This window comes from Amblyraja radiata, chromosome 2 (genome assembly GCF_010909765.2).
Source record: "Amblyraja radiata isolate CabotCenter1 chromosome 2, sAmbRad1.1.pri, whole genome shotgun sequence".
In the NCBI taxonomy this organism is placed as follows: domain Eukaryota; kingdom Metazoa; phylum Chordata; class Chondrichthyes; order Rajiformes; family Rajidae; genus Amblyraja; species Amblyraja radiata.
In genome coordinates, this window is record NC_045957.1 from 27,708,588 (window position 1) to 27,731,945 (window position 23,358).

General features: G+C 41.1%; 1 protein-coding gene across 18 annotated transcripts in view; it reads right to left on the reverse strand.

Moving 5' to 3' along the window:
• The window catches only part of kmt2c (lysine methyltransferase 2C), a 394,622-nt gene that overhangs the window by 191,850 nt on the left and 179,414 nt on the right, over positions 1-23,358 (reverse strand). For 12 of the 18 annotated variants that reach the window (XM_033044050.1, XM_033044059.1, XM_033044015.1 and 9 more), the window contains 5 exons: positions 13,656-13,818; positions 11,082-11,253; positions 8,673-8,787; positions 4,876-5,048; positions 4,706-4,762 (listed from right to left, as the gene is read on the reverse strand). In XM_033044050.1, coding sequence (XP_032899941.1) covers positions 4,706-4,762; positions 4,876-5,048; positions 8,673-8,787; positions 11,082-11,253; positions 13,656-13,818 — 680 coding nt within the window. Of the gene's footprint in view, positions 1-4,705; positions 4,763-4,875; positions 5,049-6,361; positions 6,462-8,672; positions 8,788-11,081; positions 11,254-13,655; positions 13,819-23,358 lie in introns of those variants that run through there. The other 6 variants (XM_033044025.1, XM_033044093.1, XM_033044111.1 and 3 more) reach the window with 2 other exon arrangements.

The window sequence follows — 23,358 nt, forward strand, 5'->3', positions numbered from 1 at the left end:
GTGTTTTGAAGTGGTAACCAAGAAGGTTCATGAAGCCAGGGCCGTAGATGTGGGGCCAACAGATACTGGTTTACAAAAAAAAGATACAAAATGGTGGGGTTAGAAACAATAGACAATAAACATAGAACAATTGGTGCAGGAGTAGGCCATTCGGCCCTTTGAGCCAGCACCGCCATTCAATATGATCATGGCTGATCATCTAAAATCAGTACCCTGCTTTTTCCCAATATCCCTTGATTCCTTTAGCCCTAAGAGCTAAATTTAACTCTCTCTTGAAGTCTCCGTTACTCAGCAGACTAGGTAGCATCTCTAGAGAACATGGGTAGGTGACATTTCAGGTTGGGACCCTTCCTCAGACTGATTGTGGTGGGGGGGGGGGGGGGGGGGGGGGGGGGGAAGAAAGCTGGGCGAGCTGAAGGGCTAGACAAAGCCTGGCAAGTAAGACAAAATGTGTAGGAAAGAACTGCAGATGCTAGTTTAAATCGTAGTCAAATGTATTTTTCAGACTGCAGAAGGGTCTTGACCCGAAACGTCACTCATTCCTTCTCTCCAGAGATGCTGCCTGTCCTACTGTGTTACTCCAGCATTTTGTGTCTACCTGGCAAGTAAGAGGTGGATACGAGTGAGGGGAGGTTTTTCGGGTTGATAGGCGGATGGACAATGGCCAGTGGTCAAATAAAAGAAGATGTTAAACAAAAGGATTGATGAGTTACAAATTATGAAGCTAAAGGAAAGAATGTAGGTGGAAGTGACGGGGGAGGGAGAGGAAAAATAGGTGCAAGCCCAGGGTGGACACAGGGAAGAAGGGGTGGGGGGGTGCAAAGAGACAGGTTTGTAGTTACATAAAACTGAAGAATTCAATGTTCATATCATTGAATTGTAAGATACCCAAATGGAATAGGAGGTGTTGATACTCCAATTTTGCATGTGGTCTCATTCTGGTAATGGGGGCAGTCAGGACAGAAAGATCGGTATGGTAATAGGAAGAGGAGTTAAAATGGTTAGCAACCGAGAGATCCAGTAGGCATGGGCGGACTGACTCTAAGTGTTCGACGAAATGGTCGGAGTCTACACTTGGTCTTGCCGATGTACAGGAGATCATATCAGGAACGCCCTATGCAGTAAATGAGATCAGAGGAGGTTCACACGAACCTCTAAAGATAGATACGAAGAGCTGGAGTAACTCATTGGGACAGGCAGCATCTCTGGAGAGAAGGAATGGGCGACGTTTTGGGTTGAGATGAAGATGGGTCCCGACCCGAAACGTCACCCATTCTGAGCAAATGGACCAAGAAATGGCAAAAAGAGTTTAATTCAAATAAATGTGAGGTGTTTCATATTGGAAGTCAAACCAGGGTGGGATCTTCACAGTGAATTGTTGGGCACAGTGAATTGTAGAGTAAAGGGCCTGTCCCACTTGGGCGTCATTTGTGCGTCACGCAGGTGGCGAGCAAAGATTTTGTGAATCCCAAAATCCTGGGGCACAGCACGCGACCGCGCGTCACTGCCTACATCACCGCGCACCATGCGCACGTAATGCGCGCATCACGTGCGTCATGACGTGTAAATTATATTGCGTAAATGGCGCCCAAGTGGGACAGGCCCTTAAAGGGTTCTGGGGAGTGCTGTGTAGCAGACGGCTCATGGCGTCCTGGTAAATAGCTCCCTGTAAAGAGTGCAGAGATGACGTACAAGGATGTTGAGGCCTGAGCCATAGGAAAGGTTGTGCAGGCCAGGACTTAATAATACCTTGGAGTACTAGAGGTTGAGGAGTGATCTAATAGAGATGTATAAAATCATGAGGGGACTGGAATAGGCGAATACACAGTCCTTTCCCAGGATAGCGGAATCAAAAACTAGAGGGCATGGGATTAAGGTGAGAAGAGAATATAATAGGAGCCAGTGGAGCACCTTTCTCATGTAATAGGTTGTGAGCATATGGAACTAGTTGCCAGATGAAGTAGTTGAGGGAGATACAATAACAACATTCAGAAAACATTTGCTTAGGTTCATGGATGGGAAAGATTAAGAGCGATATGGGCCAGGAACGGGCAAATGGGACTTGCAGATGGCATGGCTTTGCAGTCAGCATGGACGAGTTGGGCTGAAGGGCCTGTTTCCATGCTCCATGACTAATTCCTTCAGGAAATGTGACAGATGGCACAGAAGGTATGTAATCTGATTACTTATCCTTCTTGATCGATTTCTGGCTTGATAGCTCTTCACTTGCTCATCATTGAATGCACCCATTTCTCTATTGAAAGCTGGTAAATGACGAGGTGAAATACTTGTTGTTAAGTGAAATAATTAAACCTCTGTCCATATGGAATAAAACCCAAACTTAATTGGTTGACACGTCAGTGAATTATGCTGCGACAATGCTCAGCTATAATGACAGAAAGATTCTCCTAACATTCATGGCATCACTACTCCAAGAAACCCCAGGAGCACTATATTCTTGTGTAGAATTAATGACTAATCACCAATCAAGATGACTTTATTCTGTTAGTTCAATGTTAATCGTTTTAGCAGGGCTTCATTACAGGAGTTTCAAAAGAGCAAAGAGACATTAATCATGGTTCAACAAACCAATAAAACCATGACATCAGGCTTTATGGATCCAGACAGCAGCTATTCCCATGTAATAGTTAATGTTAAACTAAGGCATTTACAATCCAGAAATGATAATTGCCAAAAAAAGGATGCTGTACAGGAAGGAGAAGAGAGTCAGTTACAGAGCATGGAAATAGGCCCTTCGGCCCAATTCAACAAAGCTGACTAAGGTATCTACTTCAGCTAATTCCATTTGCTTGCATTGGGACCTTATCCTTTAAATTTTTTCCTATCTATGTACCTGTATAAATGTCTTTCAAATGTTGTAATTTTTCCCCATCTCTACAGCTCTTCTCCGGCAGATCATTCCATACAAGTGGCACCTTCTATATGAAATAGTTGATGCACTCCTACCCTGTATTTCCCTTCCCTGAGATGCTTTTAAAATATTTCCCCTATCATCTTAAACCCATGCCTAGTTTCAGACTCCTTTATCTTGTGGGGGAAAAATCTGCCTCTCCTTATTAATCAAGCCCTCCAGTCCTAGTTACATCATGAATCTTTTATGCACCTTTCCTATACTCTATAACCATCAATTTTGCATTGCTAACTATCCATAATCAGTCCATGCGTTTCCAAATGCAAATAAATCCTCTCTTTCAGAATTCCAATCTCTCCCACCATTGAAGTACAATTCACCAGCCTGTACTTCCTTGACTTATCCCTGCTGTCCTTCTTAAATAGACACAACATTAGCTGTCTTCCAGTCTTTCAGAATCTCATTGGTGGCTAAAGAAGATGCAGCATTCTCTGCCTCCCTCGCTTCCCGTAACATCTTTGGATACACTTGGTCATGCCCTGGGAATGTATCCATGTTTATCACCTCCTTTACAATGTGGATATGTTCCAGTGTATTGCAGCCTCCTCCCCTGAACTTACACAGTCATAAGTCCTTCTCCAGGATAATTACAGGCAAGTAGTATTCATTTAAGAGCCTGCCCATTTCCCATGGCCCCACACATGAATTACTGCACTGATCATTCATGAGATCTACTCTCTCCTACCCTTTTAATCTTCATATACATAGTCTCTTTCAGGATTTTCCTTTACTAATCTACCAGAGCTCTCTACCTTTTGCTTTCCTGATTTCCCCCTTGAAAAATAATACAATGAACATTGACCCTGCAAGTTAGAAATGTAATTTTTTTAACCCACCAGTAAAAGTGCTCCTGTCCTATTACCAAAGTGCACATAATATAAGGTGGTGGGAAGTTATCTATAGGTTAATCTGGCTTGTTCACCCATGACTATGACATCTAGTTTATAATGTGGCGATGTGTGAGATGGCTAATAGGGCCAATCTGGCATCAAAAGTTCCTTGCACACAGGTGACAGAGGTTCTTGATTTCTGAGATTCCCTTTTCCCTCCATTCTAGCTTCCTTATATGAACCATCACCACTTTTATGCAAGTATGTCAAACAAGCAAATCCAATTCTTGTTGTTCTCGGTGGTGTGTATCACTGATACAACACTTTTGAGATGTTTTAAGAGTCTTTAAAACTCTTTCTGTTTAATATGTGATCATTTGCCTTCAGGCAACTCTCCGTAAAGTAGCTGCTTCTTCGGACATATCCTGCCAACCTCATCTGCGATTCTTTCAGCAATGTGTAATAAATCAGCCATGATTGAACGACAGAGCTGACTCAATGGGCCAAATGGCCTAATTCTGCTCTATGTCTTCCGGTGTAGATGCTGGAGAAATTGGTTTGGGACAGAATCTTATGTTATCAGTTGACATGATGTACTCTGCACAGACAGGTAATGAAAAAGAGCGAGGTCCTCAGCTCTTTGAGGTATGAGGTTTTCGGATAGCACAATAAAGACCACTTGACTATGCAATTTAGGTTTGAAACTGTAGGTCATTTTGCTACATTAGAGTATGCCAGAGATATGGAAAAATGTGATGTCAACCAAGAACTATATTTAAATTCTACCTTCCTAAATAAAACATAAATGATATTTCATTCTTCCCTGTAATACAAGACGTGGACTAGAATCTGACTTGCTCATCGAGTTTAGAAAACCTGACCTGCTGTAAAATAATCAAATGTAGCATTCTGCCAAGATTAAGAGGCTCCCCATGCACCCTACCTCGAGACATACTGTAGCATCTTCCCCTGCAAGGCAGTAGAGAATTGTTGTGCTATCCTAGAATAATTTGAAACACAAAACATGTCGATTTTGAATTTTTTGCTCGCCGGTAAAATTTCAAGTTGCTATGCTATGGGCCATTTTTAGAAAGCTGTGGATCATCTTCTTACCTTTTGCACATCTGACAATGCAGTGCGTCCTTTTGGGAGTCTTGATGGCAAATTTTGCCACAGAGTGGACAGAAGCTGTGGTCTTGTTGCTGATAACAACTAGCACAAAGTGAACAGTTGTAGTGCCAATGAGTGCTGTTCCGTGTGCCACATTCAACACATACCCTGCAATTCTGAAGTAAAATGTAGGGCATTAAACCTTTTGTGTTAGTGAAATACAACAAATAAATATAAATAACCAAACAAAGCAAACCAATTAATGACCCAACTGAACAAGGTGAATTACAAATGATGAAACTGAAAATCTGAAACAAAAATTAGCAAATAAGTACACAACGCAGTCAACATCTGCAAAGAATAAAGACATTTTTGTTCTTTATAGATGCTGCCTAATCAGTTGTATTATCACAATCAATTTTTGCTACTGTGTACGATGAGTTAGCAGCCTCAGAAACATCCGATTTCATCTGCAAACAATGTTATTATAAGAAACATTTCTGATGAATTCTCACATGTGCAGAAATCAGGGGTATAGCAGCATGTTATCTTACACCATTTTCATCCACAACTCCTTGTGGTAATTTTGCTGTCGTGTGAACAAGATGCCGGGATTAGTTCCCAGGTTACACGAGAGGTGGTACTTGTGAAAGGAAATCCGAGGCGTGTAAAAATAGGCAAGTCAAGCAGTAGTAATGGACTACTATTGAAACAGTGAGTGAAATAGTTGGAACATGTTCATCCAGCAGCTAAAATGCAACTTTAGAACCTACGGCGGATTGAAAATCCAGTGGTTGTATAAAATCGGAACAATGGCGGAAGTAAAGAGAACATGCAATGAAGAAACACACTTCAGTCCATCATCTCACCTTACAGATACCTTCGGAGATTTAGTCTTGAATCATTCCAACTCCTCGCAAGATGGCAACAGTCTACCAAATGTTATGGGCATCATTTGCTGTGCTAAGTGCAGTCCATTAATAGTAAAGGCATGCACTTAACACAGTGAATGATGCCTGTGACGTTCAGTAAACCGGTACTAACTTTGAAGAAGTTTGAAGATTTGACAAATAATGAAGTTACATGCAATTTCATTTTTTGCGTAGGATGGCAAGGCCAATATTTTTATTCACATAGTCAGTGCTAAAACGTGACAGGTTTTTCTTTGAAACACAATCCCTGCATCAAATGCTCAGTGTCAGGGTACCGTTTATGGTTCCTTACCATCCATCTCACAATAGTATCACCTTCCCAATCTCCCTCCCTAAAAACACTACACTTAAAGAATATTTTTTTTTCATTTCAGCCATGGGTCGGATTGACGCTTAGCATCTATTTACCAAATGATAACCAATTTTGAGATGCAGACTTTAACCCAAGTCAAGTTAATAATTCAATAATGTTTTACTCGTACAGCATGCTTCAGACCTACTGCTGACAGGGGGCACATTTCAGAGGACTATATGGGGAACTGCAGGCACAAACTCACATTGCTTCTGGGGACAAGGTTCGCTGGTGTGATGCTGCAGTGATTGACAGGTGCTCCTGTGTATACAGCATATGCCAAAAACTATTACTGAAGCACTGTACCTGAAAATTGGAGGAAAAAATAACACTGACAGAGACACGAGCAGGAGACATGAAAGGAAGGCCAGTTCAGATTAAAGGTATACCTACAGCACATAATGTTAGCACGTCTGAAGATTTCAACATCCAACATCAAATGCAGGGTACAATTTAAGTTATGCCACAAATCAAACAAAATTCCCTTTTTCTTTTCTGATCATGTATACAAACATTTACAGCAAGGGTACGAATCCTGTGTTTTGAAAGCTGTATTGCTCGGTGCTTAATTTCAAAGAGGTTAATAATGTGTCACATCAGTATGTTTATAAACTAATCTAATTACAATAGTATAGAAGTGACTTTGAGCCATAATACCCAGCACTAAGTCAGCATTGATGACCATTAAATATATATAAATTCCACGCCACCTGTATTTGCCTTCAAAGAATCTAGAACATTGTTGGACAAATTTATTATCTTTGCAACAATACAAAACAAGAGCCTCTTGGGAAAAAGGAGTCAAAAACCATTTGCTGGCATCATCAAGGATAAATAAATAATGAAACAGATCAAAAGCAGCTAAACTTAAGCTTAGATTTTAAAAACCTAGAGTGAATAAGAGGCTGAGTTTAAAACAATCTTTGTGATAATGCAAGTAGGAGAACAATGGAAAATGTATCCTTGCGTCCCTTGGTTTACTTGCGTAAACTGTTTTCTATAAAGTTCTGATAACCCACATACAACCTCACATACTCTTCTTCCATTTCAATCTTAATTGGCCTCCTTTTTTCATGCCTGAACTTCAATAATAACAGGCCTAGTCTGGTCTTAATCGTAAGTCAGCACTCTTTGTTTTTTAAATGGTGGAAAGGTCTTTCAACAATTCATGAAACTCTTTCCTCTCATCTTTTCCCAGCTCCCAATGGTTTTTCAATTAGACAATTCTGAACATGCATCAAAGTTAAAACTGGTCTTAAAAAAAATGAAAAAAATGTGGATAAATCAACTGCAACATGACTTCCACTTTTATACTTAATACCCCAACTGATAAAGACAATTATTCAACACACCTTCTTTACCACCCTATCTACTTATATCATACTTCCAAGAACAATAGACTTGCACCGCCCACCACCTTCTCACAATCATTCTGTACAATAATGCGCCGCAGGAATCTGCTTTTAATTGTATACCTTCCTGTTACAATGGACCTCCAAATGTGCAACACTTCACATTTGTCTGGATTACGCTCCATATGCTGCATTTCTCTGTTAATATCGATATCCTGCTGCATCCTTGGCCAACCTCCTCACCATCTGAAAAAGCAGCTATCCCCGTGTTGTCTGCAAATTTACTCATGAGACCTTGTACGTTTTTTTGTCGTACAAATCACTTGCATAAATTGCAGACAAGTGAGGTCCCAGCACTGACCCCTGTGGAAAATCATTGATCACAGCCCTCCAATCAGAATAATAACTTCCCACCACTACATGGTCTACTCTGGACAAACCAATTTTGAATCCAAACTATCATGTTCACATGGATCCCATGTCTCAATCTTCATATCAGCCTACCATCAAGGACCTTATCAAATGGTTTACTGAAATCTACAAAGATAACATCCACTGCCCTACCCTCAATCAACTTTGTCACTTCCTCTAAATACATTTTTTTTAAGATAGAACCTCCCCCCTCATAAAGCCATGCTATCACTAATAAGAACCATTTCAGGGATGATCAACCTCAGAACCTGGTATAAAACACGAATAAAGATGCAAAGGAGCAACAAAGGTCAGTCATGAAATACTAACATCCAATGGCACCAGATGAAAATCCTAGCTGATCTTAAACAGCTGAAGTTAGAATCCAGATGGTCACCTTCCTTATCAAAATAATTAGCAAGTTATCGGCAAGTACAGCCTAGACTTTAAAATCAGATGCAGAAGGCTGCTATTGAAGGCAGCCAATAATGGAAATATTTTTGGGGGGGGGGAGTTGAGAAGATGTACACATGGCAAAGGACAGGGTGGAGGGGATTTAATTCAATTTTGAAAAATGGTTTTATAAAATTAACCTTCCTTGGTCTCTTGCAGTCTGCCGCGAGATTCTTTATACAAGAATATACAAATTACCATAATATTCTGAAACATGTGTTAATCAGATTTGCTTATGTTTGGTGCAACGTTAGCAAACCGAATGGTAGATAAATATAACAGGTTTAAATTATCACTCACTTTACACCTCCAGCCATTTGTTGGTATTGACTCCATTGCAGGTTGAAGACAAAACGTATGATAGCCTTTGTCACATATGTCACAAACCAACATTTTACTGTCATCACCTGGGTGTCTGAAAGAACGCAAAATGATAAAATTTAAAAACAGTTTTGCTTTTTGTAAAACCAGAACCGTTTGACCTCTAAGGGTTGCAGCAAAGTCTGGTCTTTAAAACCATACAGGTGATGCAGCCCAAATCAAATATTCCGGTCTCTTGTGTCTCTAAACATTTAGATTCTGGAAGATGGTGCAACAATCTGCTGGAGGAAGTCATTGGGTAAAGCAGCGTCTATATGTGGAACAGCATCTCATATTTTGCTTGGGCAGCTTGCAGCCCAGTGGTATGAATATTGATTTATCTAACTTCAGGTAGCATCGGCATTCCCTCTTTTTCTATCCCTCCCCCACCTAACTCACTGTGGTGAATGTTAATTTGTGTTTATTGTGTGTTTTTGTCATTTTTACTATATGTAGGACTGCAAGGCAACAAAATTTCGTTCAGACTGCAAGGTCTGAATGACAATAAAGGCTACTTTGACTTTGACTAAGTCGCACTAGCTTCTCATTTTCAACCAACAAACAGCTAACAATGCCTGTTTCCTTTATCACCGTTACTTTTTTTGCATATCTTTCATTCATTGGTCTTTATCTCTCTAGATCATCATCGATGTCTCCCGTTTCCCTTATCCCTAACCAGTCTGAAGAAGGGTCTCGACCCGAAACGTCACCTATTCCTTCTCTCCAGAGATGCTGCCTGTCCTGCTGAGTTACTCCAGCACTTTGTGTCAATTTTCTGTGTGTGGAAAATTCAGTTTTACTCTTGGAAAATCCAAGAGTAAAACTTCTTCAAAGTTGGCAGTACTGATGCACGGACTCAACCCAAACCGTCGACCATTCCTTTCCACAGGTGCTGCCTGACTTGTTGAATTCTTCAAGCAGATCATTTATTGATTCTGAAAATTTACTTCACGCACCACTACTAACTCAGATTAAACATCGGAAAATGTCTTCAAGTTGCATAAGAATTATTGCCGGAATATGGAGTATTAATGGAAGGACATTTTGTTACAACTTCACACAGCACAGAGATCACATTTGAGGTACTGTCAACAGTTTTGGTGTCCATATTTAAGATAAAAAACTGCACGGGAGGGTCACTGGGTTAATTTCTGGGATGAAGGCTTTGATGTATGAAGGAAGGCTGAGACGGTTCACATGCTCACTGTTCTACCAATCGCTGGTAGCCAGTGCCATCTTCTTCGCTGCTGTGTGCTGGTTTCAGGTTGGAAGGCTGTGGACTCAAATAGGATCAACAAACTCATCAGGTAGGCTGGCTCCGTCCTGGGGGGGGAGAGTTGGATTCATGGGAGGTGGTCTAGGAGGGGAGCATCCTGGACAATACAGCTCATCCCCTCCATGACACACTGGTCAACATTCGAGTACCTTCAACAACAGACTGGTTCCACCAAAATGCAGGACAGAACACCACAGGAGATCCTTCTTTCTTCCCTGTGGCTATCAATCTTTACAACTCCTCCCCTTTCTGTTGTGGGGTAGACCGAGACTGACTCCTCCCCCCCCACCCCCCCCAATCTTTGCATATCCTCCAAACCTTTTCACTCGTCACTTTAATTTCATGTTTCATGTATTCTGGAATTTATGAAATCGCCATTTCATATTTAATGGTTAAAGCTCTTTAATTTCATGTTTTGTGTATTCTGTGTTTTCATGACTGTTTGCAGATCAATTTCCCTCCCTGGGATAAATAAAGTTCTTATGAATCTTATGAAAAAGGTGATTTTATTGAAATGCACCAGGTGGATTCGCAGGGTGGATCCTGAAAGAATGTTTTTCTCATGGAGGCATCAAGAAACAGGAACCTGGTCTCAGAAAAGGGGCTGTCTGCTTCAGAGACAATGAGTAATTTCTTCACATAACAGGGCCCCTTATCTTTGGAATTACTTACTGTAGAGACCCATGGAAATGAAGTAATTGAATATAGTCACACAGTGATGGCAGGTATTTAAATTACACGGGAATAAAGGATATGGGAAAATGGATTTGAGACCAAGACCAGATTTGCCATGGTCTCACTGAAAGGCAGAGCAAGCTGGAGGGATCGAATGGTCTGTCCCCACTTGTTTTATATGTCACAAAATGGAAAAGAAACTCTAAATGCAGATATCAAATAAAAATACCGATTTCTAACATATAATCTGAAACGGGAATGACTCCCTTGTTCCACATTTCAATTACCATAATTACATAATTTATGATGCGATTCATGTTGCACCAAAGTAGTATTACCATTTTATTTTTCAAAATCTTGCTCCGCATTAAAAGCGAAACTTCTAACATGGAATTTACCTGCAGGTCTGGCAGATTTTGCACTCTGGACACTGCCACCCAGCCCGTTTCAAAGGTGTCACAGCTATGTCTAGGCAAGCTCCATGGTAATGTTGACCACAGCTAGTGCAGAAAAGCTGATCTAAAAGTTCCCCAGGGCTATCACATACAGCACAATTTGATTCTTCCTTGGCTGAAAAAAAATTAGCAACAGTTACTCAAGTGCCATTTAAAGACATAATGAGTGTAATAACTTGACAATCATTGGTTATGGTCAAACCCGTATTGAAAAGGAGTTTCATGATATTATTTGAATGGTCTTTAATTGAAGCAACTAAGTCAGAACTCAACACCTGACAAATTTCTCCCTTAGAAAGGCAAGCTGGCTCTTTCATCTTCAGTTGACTGATTTTTACCGTTTTAAGGATTAGTTCCACCCATAATGTGCCAGCGTAAAATGACCTGGAGAAAAAAAAATCTCTTGGTTGCATTTGTATAGTGGTGAATAGTGAGACATATATGAGATGTTTCAATAAACTTCCTAATTTGGAAATGTTAACAAGAATGGAATATCACTTGGATTTCCATCCCTACTTCCTGATACACCAACCTTTCTGAGGAGTTGGCATGTTGAATTTGGGTTATATTTTGAAATTTCTCTTCTAAGATGCTGCTATATGAATAATAAATCAGAGCAGAAATAGAACACGTGCCTACATTTCACACTGTCATATAATAAGATTACGGACGATCTGTAAAAGTTAATGTTGCAATTCCCTCCCCTGCCCGTACCTTCTTTCCTTATTCCCAGCAGACCCATTTTCCCCAAATGGTACAGCTCTGGAGTTTCAGCTTGACCCTTCTCATTAAACACTTAAGTGGGACACAAATTCGCAATCTTGATCCAGGGAGCTGGGTGCACCACTCCCATTGTTATCAGACTACTGAATGGTCCTTCCATAAGCTAAGACGTACTCCTGATCTACCAACTTACGTCATTGCAGACCTTGTACTTTTTTTTTAATCTGCCCTTTCTCTGTAACTATGATGCTGTAACACTACACTCTGGTATATTTTCTTTATATTACCTGTGGTACGTATATGACTTGACTGTACTTGTGTACTGTATATTTGTTTGCATAGCATGCAAACAAAGTTTTTATCTGGATCTCAGTATATTGTGACAATAATAAACCAATACCAATCCAAAATAATGTTGTCTACACTGCTGAAGCTCTGATGTCTGCCACCACTTGTAGAAATTTATTTTAGGACGTTAAAGGGGCTGTCCCACTTGGGCGACCTAATTGGCGAGTTTAGAAGAGTTTGAAAAAATGACATGCTGAAGACCTCCTTCGACTATGTTGAAGACCAGCTTCGACTAACTTTGGGAAAATTGGACACCGAATAGTGGAGAGTGAAAACGACCTCCTTCGACCTCCCTTCGACTATGATGAAGACTATCTACGACTACCCTCGATTACTTCTGACTAACATGCCGACATACTAACATGTCTAACTGTAGTCTTGTAGGTCTGTGTCCAAGATGGCTGCCGTGAAGAGAGAGTGGACGCTGGCACGATTTGGTTGCCGCTGCTCTCTCTTCACACTGTGTTTTTGATTTTCTGTTTTTGGATTGAATTCTGTTTTTAATTTGTGTCATTGTGATGTCTTTAATTACTTGTTTTACTCCGATTATATGTTTTTATTCCGATTACTATGTAAGGTGTCCTTGAGATTTTGTATGAAAGGCGCCCATTAAATATAAAATTTATTATTATTATTATTATTATACTACGACTAAACCTACGAGTAAAAAAAGTATTGATTTTTTTCCATGGCGACCTTTTTTTACTCACGGGCATTTTTTAACATATTGAAAAAAACACTGCGACCTAGCTGAGGCCTCGAGTACGCGGAGACCACTCTTGAGCATGAAGGAGAGTTACGAAGACCTCCTACGACCTTGTGTCGACCATGCTGCGAGTATGAGTCGAGGGCAACCTCGCCAGGACTCGCGGATTAGGTGGCCCAAGTGGGACAGGCCCTTAACCTTGAGAAAACAATTAAAAGTACCTCCACTATTTGGACTGAATCATTCAACTTAGTTCCCAAAAGCTCAAATAAATTTGAGCATAAATAAGTCCATTACTCCGAATACCTCCAGGAAGATAACTAGCATTTTGAGAAGGTGAAAAAGTAATCAATAAATTAACACATGAAGGCACCAGGGTCTGATATGCCAAACGACCCCACATTTGTCATTCCATGTGGCAATGTAAACACATTTTGTACAGTCTGTTATGGCTAAATTGCAGCCTTTGGACAGTCAAAAGCTGAAGCCAAAAGCTTTAGGGAATGGAATAATGGCCCACTTTCCAAATGCATTCTTGACTTTCCCATTGTTTATATATTTGAAACATAATTCGCTAAAGGCAGCAATTATATCAACCTTGCCAAAGTGAGCAGTTCATTTTAATTACGTTAATATATAATAATTGTTGTCTTTATTAAAATGCCATTAGTTCAATTGAGTATGTTCACTGTTTGGAAAACATCACATCAGAAAAGGACTTGGAATGCAGTTGCACTCACATCTTTCAGGAGCCTGATCAATGTGTTCTGGACAGAGGAGCGTAAGAGTTCTAATATCCTGAAAAGTACCGGCTCCAGCTGCACATGGATAGTGGTATAGCTGATTACAATTCACTTCTGAGCATTTGATGGTGGCTCCAAGGTGTTTACAGTATGCACAATGCTGAAAAAGAAAGATATGTATGTTAAAATAAGAAAATTAAATGCAAATTTAATACCCTGCAATAAATATTGGTTACCCGTGATCATCTAAAGAATTGTGCATTTGCACTACAGACACCTCCATTTGGTTTTCAGACTGTTCCCAAACTGTCAGCAGAATAAAAGTAAACAAAACCAATCAGCTAGAAGTCATCTTTTTCAAACTCCAACAATTTAGAGTCAAGTACAAGGCAATTAAAAATAACAGCTACAGGTAAAGATAACAGCTGGTAACAAAATAAAATGCTTTAACCATTTAATATGAAATGGCGATTCCATAATTGTATTACTCAGGTAGCTAGATATTAAAGGAGTATATTGAAGGGATTATTTCTCTGCAACTCTGTACCACTTCCTGATGTAACTGCCTGTAATTTCATGACTTCCACTTAAGCACCTAAATCCTGCATTGTGGTCAACTGTTCATTGCTGTTTTGCTGATTGCATTCTGAATTAGTCTCCACAAAGATTGGAATCAGGCAATTCCTCACCATTTATGGGTGGGAATCTGCTCAAACAACATAAGGCAAGAAATTGGGTAAAAGGAAAAGTTTTCCAATCATCTCATTAGACAATGTCTGTAAGGGACCATGGTCTATAGATTTTAGAGATACAATGTGGAAATAGTTCCTTTGGCCCACTGAGTCTGAGCTGACCTCCGATCACCCCGTACACGACACACTAGGAATAATTTACAATTTTTACTGAAGCCAATTAATCTACAAACCTGTACGTCTTTGTGGAGTGTGGGAGAAAATTGGAGCATCCGCAGAAAACCCACAAAGCCACAGGGAGAATGTATAAACTCCATGCAGACAGCACCCTTAGTCAGGATTGGACCCGGGTCTGACTGCACCTCTGTGCCGCCCTTGTATTGACAACAAAAAGCGGCCCTTAGAAGTGTGGAGAGAGGGGCTTGTATGCATTGTTCTTCATAAAACTAATGCCAGTTGAGATCACATAGTGTAATAGTGGAGACATGCAAGGTTTTAGAGCAGATTTTCTATGAAATTTGCTTACAAAAAAATGGAATATTGAGTATATTGCAAAAATTGGGTGAAATAAATCATCTGATTTATGATCATTTCTGAGCCAGGCTCTCAAAAACACTGAAAATGCAAAACTTACATGTTATCATCACCTGACCAAAGTCCTGGTATTATAGTAGCAATATGATCAAAGAAAACTTGACCGAAGGATTATCGAAAATTTGTTAAATACTCAAATTTAACACGTGTTGCTCTTATTCTTTTTGTCGCAAATTTAAATATTCTCTGACATTAATTTACTCTCAACCCATTTCCTTTCGTACAATATAGTTCTAAGCAAAGAGAGATCTATTTCATGCAATTAAGTTGCATGCAACTCTCCTCCATTCACTGCAGTTTCTGGAGTGATCACTCTTCCCTTTTTGGTATAAAAGTTGCCTTCATTTTAGGTCATATTTGCTTAATTCTTTATTAAACAGAATATTTTTCTTCCAAGGAAATTGATTTTGATTGCAATACAATCAATTCTCTGCTGTCACACCAGCAGTATATTTGGCACAATTCTACCATTGCTTATGAAACTATTTTCAATGCACATTCTGTCTGTTTACTTTTCTGTACAAAACCAGGTAGGCACAAGACAACACAATTTCAGCTGACAAATAACCTCTCTGATTTACTTGCATTATTTCACTGAAGCAGTCAAACTGTCTGTAGTAAAGATTAAAAAGTAGGCCATTTGTCCCTTCAAGCCTGTTCTGTCAATCATCAAAATCATGGCTGATCTTCTACCACAACAAACATTTTTCTGTTCATCCTCATATACAGGTATCAATTCCCTTAATATCCAGAAAACTATCAATATCTGTTTAGAACATTGACTGAGCTTCTACATTCCTCCAGGGTGGGGAATTCCAAAAGATTTACTACCATCTGCATGAAGAAGCTTCTCATTTCACCCAAAATCGCCTAACTCTTAAGTCGTATATTTTACAGTTGTCTTTTAGAAAGCAAGCTCATATAAAAATGTACAGATTTATTTTCCCTTTCTTCACCAGGTTTTATATTTTTTTGAAAATTGACTCCGCATTAAAAGCACTCATGGTTGCGCAGCTGTGTCTCAAGACCTGTTCCATGAATGTGAACACACATGCGAGCCAGCACATCATGAGGAAATACTGCTGTATTCTGGATCAAATTTTGAACTGCAGGTCCTGTCCCTTCAAGGGCATTAATAATCCCATGGCACAACTCTGAATCAACCAAGTGTTTACTTCAAGTTGCCAGCTAACTTTTACCGCTAAAAGAACATTTAACTAATCTTCCAAGCCCCTTTTTGACATGTCAAATCGTCACTTTTTCATGAAAGTCACAACACTTCAAAAATATTGCTTTGGCTACGAAATGCTTGGGGACATCCCAAAGTCATGAGGTGTAACATAAACACATTTTTCTTTTTTGATTAAACGGAGAGGCATACAGTACAATTAGGCTCCATTCAGAGCTTTATTCAATTGCTGCAGTTTACAATGTTGAGAATGTGTCTCAGTTTGCTGTATTCTACTCTAAGAAAAGCAAATAATTTTCATCAGTTGAATTGATTCGGCGATGTCAATTATACTGAAGCTTTCAAATAAAGATACATTTCTCAAACATTCAATCAGAAACACTAACAGATCAACAGATATAGTGTTATGGTCAGTTAGTGGATGAGGCTTATGTAAGGAAACGGTTTAGATATGTAGAGTTGGCAGCTGTAAATCTTTATTTCATAAAGGAGCTATCAGAGGAGGTGGTTGAGAGGTACTATAACAACATTTAAAAGACATTTGGACAGAGAAAAGGTTTAGAGGAATATGGGCCAAACACAGGCAAATGGGACAAGCTTAGATGAGGCATCTTGGTTGGCATGGACAAGTTGGGTCATAGGATGTGTTTCCGTGCTGTATGAGCGGCACAGTGGTGCAGAGGTAGAGCTGCTTCTTTACAGTGCCAGAGACCCGGGTACGATCCTGATTACTGGGGTTGTCTGTACGGAATTTGTACATCCTCCCTGTGACCGTGTGAGGTTTCTCCGGTTTCCTCTCACACTCCAAAGACGTACAGGTTTGTAGGTAAAATTAGCTTCACTAAAATTGTAATGTCCCCCTAATGTGTAGGATAGTACTAGTGTACAGGGTGATCGCTTGTTGGCGTGGACTCAGCAAGACGAAGTGTTTACGCACTGTCTCTCTAAAGTCTAAATCATTGCTCGATAAACCCGTTTTACTGATGTGCCCATTTGTCTCAACTGACAATAATGCTTCCACCCTGCCTTGAATAGAGCAATGAGTTTTGGTAGATGAACTGATTATGTTTTGCGACGAGGTCCAGCCAGAGATATTTCTGTAATGTACCTTTAAGTGATTCTGCAAACACAATTAAAATTATCTATAGTCAGCCAGATCCTCAAAGGAGTCATTTTAACTTTGTGATTGTGGATTGGAGGAAGAGCAATAGACATCACTCGAGGTATTCATCAAGTAACCTTTCCCCAGAAGATCAACCTCAGAGCAGCTGCAGCAATTGTGCTGATTAATTGATTATTATATCATCTCTGCTCACTCTATACCAATCTATCAATATATGCGTTTCCCAAAGGATATGACTCTTGCACTGGGAAATTTAGGGAAAACCTTAGGCCAGACTTTCTTGCGTAAACCTGAGACGAATAATGAACAACTAATGAGACGCCAACCCACAGTGACCACACATGCACAGTTAAATTTACAAATCTAAGTTCCTATATGATATGCTGTGCACTTCCTAAAGCATCTTATTCAACTACACTGAGATCCTGCACTTAGTTATCACTTACCAAATACACCAAAACTAGAACCTTTCTTTTCTGATTAAAAACTCACTGCAAGTCTTAATTAGTTTAGTTTAATTTTGTTTAGCTTATTGTCACATGTACCCAGGTACAATGAAAAACTTTTTGTTGCATGCTATCCAGTCAGTGGAAAGAGTATACATTACAATTGAGCCGTCCAGTGTACAGATACAAGATTACAGTACACTTATCTGTTTACGATAAACTAAAGCAATCTATACAAGATTGGAATTTCATTCCTTCATCTTTAATTTTATTTTTTATAACACTTAAGAAAATCATTTTATGATGGTCAAGAACTAAAATTGAAATGGAGCAGCAAACATCTATCCAATAATGGATTCAATCTATTGAAATTGACTGCTATTGCAGACAGAAGCCACCCACGGATGGACAAGGTAACCATGCCCGAGAAAAACAAGGCAATCAATAAAGGGTGATGAAATAGCACAGTTGGTAGAGCCACTGCCTCACAACACCAGAGACCCAGAGACCTGGGGTGCAGTCTGTGTGGAGTTTGCACATTCTCCCTGTGACCACGTGGATTTCCTCCGAGTGCTCCGGTTTCCTCCCACATCCCAAAGATGCGTGGGTTTATATGTTAATTGTAAATTGTCCCTACTGTGTTGGTAGTGAATGCGAAAGTGGGATGACAGAGCTAGCGTGAATGGGTGATCAATGGTCAGCACGGAATCAGTGAGCCAAAGTTTCCAGGCTGAGTCTTTCAATGAAAAATAACAATAGCTACAACTTTCCAAAAAGGTAAAAGAAGAACTATTTAATTTTAATTCTCATCCGTTAACATTTTATTTTAATTGCTCCTTATCCCAACTTTCTCTTTATCAGCAATTTTCCATTTCTCTTTGATGAACCAAATGCACCAGTGTTCTTAACCAAAATGGCCTTACAAAATAGTAAAGGGAGAAACAAAGGAGCTGGCTCAGGATCTCAAGCAGAGTATGAAAAAAAACAAAACATGACAGTCTTCCTTCATCTGATGTGTAACTCTATTAACAAAAAACCTAGAAGTATCTTCTTGTGTTTTATATATAACATATTAACTACACTGTACAAGTTTGAACTATCATAGGATATTCAGGTGAAAAACATGGAATAAATGTCACTTTAAAGCTTAGTAGATTATCTGTGCCAACTGGTATCCAGCACAGTCGTTCACAGATTGATTTGTGCAGCAATCGTCAGACTGATTTTTAAATACATTGGAGTCCCTGCAGAACACCTTCGCTGCAAAATATGTAGATTTTAAATGAGGGCAATTCATTGCATTTCTTCTATCAAGGGAGTCATTAACCAAAACATATTTGTTATTTCAGCACAATTAGTGGGTTGTGTGGAGGAGGAATGAATCTGGAGAATAGTATATAGACAGAAGATAAGTTTAACCATCTAACTTAGATGTTATTCTCTATATCTCAAACAATCTCCTTCTAAACGTACTCTAGGATTTGAAAGCTGTTACCACTAAATAAGCTTAAACTCCTGAAGACCTACTGAAATACTTTATGCCCAGCTCTTGATTGTTCACACATTATACTCTTACACATGATGACATTTTAATGAATAAACTCAATTTGCTTCTCTTTCCCCACTCTACCTTCTGCCTTATCCCCAACAGCCTATGGGTGTATGAAACAAACAATTTCCTGCGCCATCTGTTGCTACTAATTTTTTATGCAATATGGATTTCACAGCTTTGATCTCAACTGGTTTTACTGTCACATAGCTGGAAACTATCACCTTTTTATTAGTTGCTGACTTGCATCTCACAACCCACAGCATTAAGGAGAAGAGTGCTAAACAGTCAGAAGAAACCTGAAGAGTGAACATTGTACTAAATCAGGTTTGTACGAGAATTGAACTTTGTTGTGGACTTTTTTTTTGCTGCCCAATAGATGGAAATAGTCAGTCAACTGTGCGAGAGCTGTTTTTCTGAAAATGCTATCTGCTGCGCGTTGCATATTTAAAAATTCAGAATATTGTCGCATAAACCAGGGTGGAAGAAATACATTTTCACATGAAGTTCAGACTAAACAGTATACATAGTAATGATAGCTACAACAATAAATACAAAACACAGAACAGTGTCGATTTTAATGCTATCTGAAGTAACACCAGTGCCCCTCAAGGATGAATTCTCCGCCCTTTACTATACACCCAATACTCTCACGACTGTGCGGCAAAATTCTTCTGCAGTGAGCTGGATTTCAAAAATGGCGAGATGGAGTACAGGAGAGATCACCAACCTGTGCTGGCCCAACCACAATGACGCTACAGTCAAGAAAGCACACCAGCACCTCTATTTCCTCAGAAGGCAAAGGAAGTTTACCACACAAAAATTGTTATAGAATTTTAGAAAGCTATAGAAAGCATCCTATCCAGATACCACAGCCAAATGTATCAATTGTTCAGTTTAAGATCCCAGGAATTAGCCAACAGCTGTGGAAGCAGCCTAGTCAATCACACAACCCAGCCTCCTCACACCGACTACATCCACACTTCATGGTACTTCAGGAAAGCAGCTAACATAATCAAGTTACCCCTCACAGCTAACATAATCAAGCAGCTAACATAATCAAGTTACCACTCACACCCTGGTCATTCCCTCTACTTCCATCTCCCGTTGTGCAGAATATGCAAAAGCTTGAAAGCATACCAACAGATTCAAGAACAGCTTCTTCCCTGCTACAGGTGCACAACCTTTTATCCGAAAGCCTTGGGACCAGACACTTTTCGTAATTCAGAATTTGTCGGTCTTCGGAATGGAAATTTTTTAGCGTAGATTTTAATGGCTGGCTCAGTGGTAGTGCTCAGCTCATATCCGCAAGGTCGCGAGTTTGCGCCTTGATCCTGGCAGTTACTCGATCGCGAGTTTGAGTCTTCAATGTCGTTTTTTCTTGCAGAATAAATGTTTGTATGAAATACAGTGTAGGAGAAGTGTACTGACTGTGTGGGCAGAACTTTGGAAGTGATTGCCCACCAGTCTAAAAAGCCGCTGTGTCTCCCTGTCCCTGGGATAGCAGGGGGCGATCAAACAGCACAATACCCCCCTCCCCCTCCAACTCCAGAGGAATCCGCTCCCCGATGGGCCGCTACCAAAGATCATAGAGGAGCTCCTCTATGATCTTTGGCCGCTACAGCGACAAGTGGCAGTTCGCCCACAGCCCGAGCTGCGCCCCCTCATCCGCCACCCCAAGAACAAGACGTACCTTGCACACCATCAGCTTCTGCCCCTACGTGTTCCTCTGGAGTTGGAGCGGGGCTGGGCTGGAGTTGCTGTTGGCTGTGGGTCTCTGGGATCTCCGTGCTTGCAGTGGGCCTGGGGGTCGGTGGGAGCTGTGGACCTACGACCTACCTCCGTGGAGCTAGCCAGCTTCGGAGCGTGGAGAGCTGCGGGGGCGAGCTGCTGCGACCCGACTCCGGTGGATGGTGACACCGGGAGCCCGCGGGTCTCCGGTGGGAGACTGCTTTGCGGGGCACCGGCAGCGGCGACTTCTCCCGCCCGAATTACGGGGTTGAGAGCAAAGATCATAGAGGTTGAGAGTGACCTGGAGGGGGGCCTTACAACGCCCGGCGCGGCTGTAAATTGCCGCGGACTTGCTAGCGACCGCCGGGGGCTCCAACATCAAGACCGGGGCAGGGCCCTACATCTCCCGGCGTGGCTTTGAGTGGCCGCTCCCCGATGGGCCCCTACGACGCCCCGAGCTGCGCCCCGTCATCCGCAACCCAGGTTCCTCTGTAGTTGGAGTGGGGCTGGGCTGCTGTTGGCTGTGGGTCTCTGGGATCTCCGTGCTTGCGGTGGGCCTGGTGGTCGGTGTCCCGTTGGTCCTGACGTCTCCGGTGACTGTCACTAACCTGCTGTAATCGCCGACGTGAAGACAGTGCAAAGCCCCCGCGCCGGTGCAATGGGCGGGGAGCTGGAGAGGGGAGGGAAGGGGTCACACACATGGCCGGGAAGCAGAGGGGTGTAGGTGGGGTGATACTGAAGCGAGCGACAATCTGCTGCTGCCTGCCCCGCTGAGTTAAAAAGTTCCCACGCAAGACTCACGAAACACTGTGTATCGTGAGTCTACCGTGGGAACTTTTTAACTCAGCGGGCAGGCAGCAGCATATTGTCAATTATTAACCCTCCCGCGCAATATACCCTCATCTTCTCTTTTATGAATGGGGATTTAGTTCCCCTTTCTTCGAGGACCGACCGGAGGTTCCGCTGTCACCTCTGCGGGCCGCCCTCGGTGAACGTTTTCAAGGACCTTTCTTCAAGGACCGAAAAAATGGCCGCTATTCGGAGGTTTTCGTTATTTGGATCTTCGGATAAAAGGTTGTGCACCTGTATTACCAGACCCTTTGAACAGGCCTCTCATAAGCTAAGGATGTATTCACGATCTCCCGAACTACCTCATTGTGGATCTTGCACTATTTTTTAATCTGAACAATCTCTGTAGCTGTAATACTAAATTCTGCACTCTTGTTATTTTGTCTTTTTCCACAGCCATTCAAGGCATCTCAGTACCCATAACAATAAAAAAAACTATGGCAACAATACCAGAAATATGAAAGTGCAGTAATAGAAGAACTTAATGAGGTATAGTTAAGAATAAAAATGCATGGCAAGTTCTCTGGGACGGGGTTTTGAAAGAGGTGAATGTTTCAGAAATCTGATAGCAATGGGGAAGAACCTGTTCCGCAGTCTAGATGTTGAGGTTTTCATGCTACAATATTTTCACCTTGAAAGAAGATGAGAGAAAAGAGAATACCCAGGGTGGCAGACACCCATCCAGTCTTACTAATACCATGCACCATATGATGGACGAGATGGAAGAAAGTAATGTGGACGCCTTGTAGAGGATGCAGGTTGACCTGGATGCTGTCTGGAACAGAATGTATTACCTATAAGGAGAGGTTGGATTGCATTCTCTGGAGCATCTGAAGCTTAAATGAGACCTGATCCTGATAGATATATATGTAAAACTATGCAGAGGTAAGGTGGGAGGACCATTTTTCCTAGGGAACAAATGTCTATCATGCAACGGCAAAAAACAAAGTGCTGGGTGAACTCAACATCTGTGGAGGGAATGGACAGATGACGTCTCGGGTCATGACCCTACTTCAGTCTGAAGATGGTGCCTGGTTCGCAAAGCCAGGGTGACATGGTTGAAGTAGACTTTAGACAAACAGCGAAGAAACAGGCCCTTCAGCCCACCGATTCCACACCAACCAGCGATCACCCCATAAACTAGCCATATCCCAGAGACTATTTACAATTTTACCCAAACCAATTAACCTACTCACTTGTATGTATTTAGAGTGTGGGAGGAAACTGTAGCACCCGTAGAAAACCCACACGGTCACAAGGAGAACATAAAAACTCCGTACAGACAGCACCCGTAGTCAGGATCGAACTCGGATCTCTGTAATGCAGCAACTCTACCCCTTGTACACTGTTGCCCAATACTCACCCAAGATTCGACAAGAGTTTTTGATAGGCACATAAATATACAGGGAATGGAGGGATATGGAGCATGTGCAGGCAGTGAGGATTCGTTTAGCTTGGCATCATGTTCAACACAGACATGGTGAGCTGACAAGTTTATTCCTGTGCAGTACTGTTCTATGTTATATG